At 36.2% G+C, this 3,523-nt stretch overlaps 1 protein-coding gene across 1 annotated transcript; it reads left to right on the top strand.

The window, feature by feature from the left end:
- The first annotated feature begins 3,073 nt into the window (after nt 1-3,073).
- On the top strand, nt 3,074-3,280 carry LOC118852829 (guanine nucleotide-binding protein G(I)/G(S)/G(O) subunit gamma-5-like). The gene has a single exon (XM_036762523.1). The coding sequence runs from the start codon at nt 3,074-3,076 to the stop codon at nt 3,278-3,280; it is 207 nt and encodes a 68-aa protein (XP_036618418.1).
- Nucleotides 3,281-3,523: the final 243 nt, after the last annotated feature.

Below are 3,523 nucleotides of genomic sequence, written 5' to 3'. Positions count from 1 at the left end.
CTACAAAATATTAATCTATTTTCTTGGTAAAAATAAAAAATTGTAGAGTACAAGGGAGATGTTATTAAAACCTTATTTTCTTTGAGGTTTACTGTGCTTATAGATACTGAATTTCAAAATTACAAAGATTATAATATCTTAATATCATTTTTATTTTAATTTCTTTTATGTATAGTTATGTTTTGATTCATAAATAGACACTTTTTAAAGGAAAATAGGATAGCACGATTTTGTGACTTGAGTGAGCATGGATTTATTTTTTGAGCCATCATGGATATTAAGGTGATGCTGTAGTCTGCCAGTACTTGATACAGTAGTCCTAATCTCATCCAAAAACAGGATCTCATCATCTTCAGGGTATCCTTTTTTAATCACTGCTCTGCAGTAGATATCAGTTGTCATCTCGAACAGTGTCCAATAACTTTGGTTGTATTATAGCTTGGATGATATTGATACTCTAAGGGTCATTTAATGTAATGATCTTAATTCCACCAAGGAACATTATATGATCCTTTGGTGTGCTTGTGAGATATCTAATAATCCATTTTCAAAATAATTAGGAAATTAATGGAAACTTATTCTTGCTCACACAATTGCACACAACTGCAATTGTTTGGAAATCTTATTGAGTTAGTTCCACAATGCATATATTTTGGACAGATAGTACAGATAGACTGATCTGGATCTAAGAGATCTGACCAACTAACCAGGAATGGTGAATGGTGCTATAGAATATGCCCTTTCCAGAAACAATGATAGCCTGGACATTTTTTTTTACCCCATGAGAGGTAAAAGGTGGTATTGGTATGGGTTAGGATGGGGGGAGGGTGGAGATATAAGAAAATAGTTGCAAAACAGAAAAATAAACCATCATGGTTTGGAGCTGACTAAATCTAGTGAGCTATAAGAAATCAACATGGTCCTAATTTGGGAGCTAAATATTCAGTCGTGAGAGTGCAGCAGGATGAAGAAAAACATGAAGAAAATAATTGGCATAAAATATAGGATCCAAGAAATGTATGACAGGGATAGGGGAAAAAAACAGCTGTGATATCATTGATAAAGGGAACTCTCAGATGAGAAAACTCCCTTTGTCTGAACAGGTTAATATTTTTTCTTCAACTGAAGTCTTAGAAAATTGCTTACCAGATTTACAGATGTTGACTTCAAAACACCAAGTGATTCATTTTTCACTTTTAAGTATTATACTCAGTTCTGCTGGGTAGCTGTGACTTGGCTGTCATGCTAGCACCTTTGCCCTCCAGAATATCATATTCCAAGCCCTCTGATCTTTTAATGTAGAAGCTACTACTCTTGTGTTATCCTGAATGTGGCTGCAGCATATTTAAATTGTTTCTTTCTGGATGCTTGCAGTATTTTCTCCTTGACCTGGAAACTCTGAAATCTGGCTATAATATTGCTGGTAGTTTTCATTTTGGGATCTCTTGGAGGAGGTGATCAGTAGATTCTTACTATTTCTATTTTACCCTCTCCTACAATATCAGAGCAGTTTTCCTTGGTAATTTCTTGAAAGATGATGTCTAGGCTCTTTTTTTGGTCATGGCTTTCTGGTCATCTCTTAGATCAATTTTTCAGGTTAGTTTTTCCAATATGATGTTTCATTTTATCTTCTATATTTTCATTTTTGGTTTTATTTTATTGTTTCTTGATTTCTCATAAAGTCATTAGCTTCTGTTTGCTCCACTCTAATTTTTAAGGAATTATTTTCTTCAATGAACTTTTGGCCCTCCTTTTCCACTTGGTCAATTATACTTTTTAAGGCATTCTTCTCCTTATTGGCTTTGTGGACCTCTTTTACCATTTGGCCTAGGCTTTTTTTAAAGGTGTTATTTTCTTTTTTTTTTTTTTTTTTTATTTCTTTTTGGACTTGTGCCATTTGACATTACTCTTTAGGGTAAGAGTCTTTTGGTTTTTGTTACCTTACTATCTTCTTTTGTATATGAACCCAGATCTTCTTTACTAAAGTAACTGTCAATGATCAGGTTCTTTTTCCTTTGCTTACTCATTTTTAAAATTGCCTCAATATCTCTGCTGACCTCCAATTTCGTATCTTCCATTGCCTTTCCAAGATCTCAAACTAGATTCCAATAAACATCTTAAACTCAACATGTCCAAAATGGAACTTATCGTCTTTCCCCCTAAACCCTGGCACTTTTAACATATTACTGTCTAGATCATCATCATCCTTTCCCATTCCCCTAGGCTTGCAACTTACCCATCATCCTCAACTCATCACCATCTCTCACTCCCCCATAGCCAACCTGTTGTGGATACCTGTCAATGTCCCCTTTCTAACATCTCTTGGTGTTGATCCCCCTTCTCTCCACTGACACTGTCACCGTCTTGTTATCTTAGGCCTGGACTACTGCAATAGCCTGCTGGTGGGTTGTAACAGTAAGGCAATAATAACAATATAGATGATAATTGTCAAGATGCCTATGTAGTTCTATATCACAAAGTATATGAGACTCTCTACTCACACAGCCAGTCAGTCCACTTCATCATAATAGCAAGGAACACAAAACATTCCATATAGAATATCACAACATGGAGCCTCACCATCCCAAAACTTCTCTGATCCCCTGCTGGGGTCTTTTCCAAAACAAACTCACAGTACAGCTAAGTCAGCCTGTTCAGTTCTAATTATATTTGTGTCTCTTTTACCAAGCTGTTGAATCATTTTTCATGATTTTCTTGCATCACTCTCATTTCTCCTCTCCATTTTTTTCTTTTTAAAAGTTTTTTTTTTCTTTTTTAATATTTTTTTATTTTAGACTGCAGGGCCAAAACACAAATACAGAATCAAGAAAAGGAACAAAACATATCATAAACTTAAATATTGAAACTTAAATACAAAGAAAGAAAAAAGAGCATGTTATATGCATAGCAGAATATAAGAGAAGATTTAAAATATACAGCAATAGATTTTCATTTCAAAAAAGTCTATATGGGCCAAACCCAGTGAGCCAGGGAGCAAGTGGATGTCTGCCCAAACACCCACCACCCACCACCCAGCACTGACCACAGACCATGGACCCCAGCTCTTTGCACCATGTCCAGCAGCCCCAAAGTTGTAGCCATGAGGAAGGTGATGCAACAGCTCTGGCTCGAGGCCAGGCTCCACCACCTGCAGGTTTCTCAAGCTGCTGCTGATCTGGAACAGTTTTGCCTGCAAAATGCCCAAAATGATCCCCTGCTGACTGGGGTATTTTCCAGTATTAATCCTTTCCATCCCCAGAAAGTCTGCTCATTCCTATAGCAAGATGATTTCAAGCTGCTTGGGAAAAATCTCTGAATCCAGTCTTCATATGTGGATCTGTGATGTGATATGATATTCTGTGATGTGAATTTTGACTATTCAAAGGAGAGAGAATTCTGAAGCCTGCACAAAATTTAATCTATATGTGTGTAACACTGTGCCAAGTGAATCATTCAAGTTTCATCTTGTGTCAGACTTTCTCATCTACCTCTCTGTATTTTCATTGATTTCTGTTTTGTACAC

Source organism: Trichosurus vulpecula, chromosome 6 (genome assembly GCF_011100635.1).
Source record: "Trichosurus vulpecula isolate mTriVul1 chromosome 6, mTriVul1.pri, whole genome shotgun sequence".
Classification (NCBI taxonomy): Eukaryota; Metazoa; Chordata; class Mammalia; order Diprotodontia; family Phalangeridae; genus Trichosurus; species Trichosurus vulpecula.
This window is presented reverse-complemented; position numbering and strand designations above follow the sequence as displayed.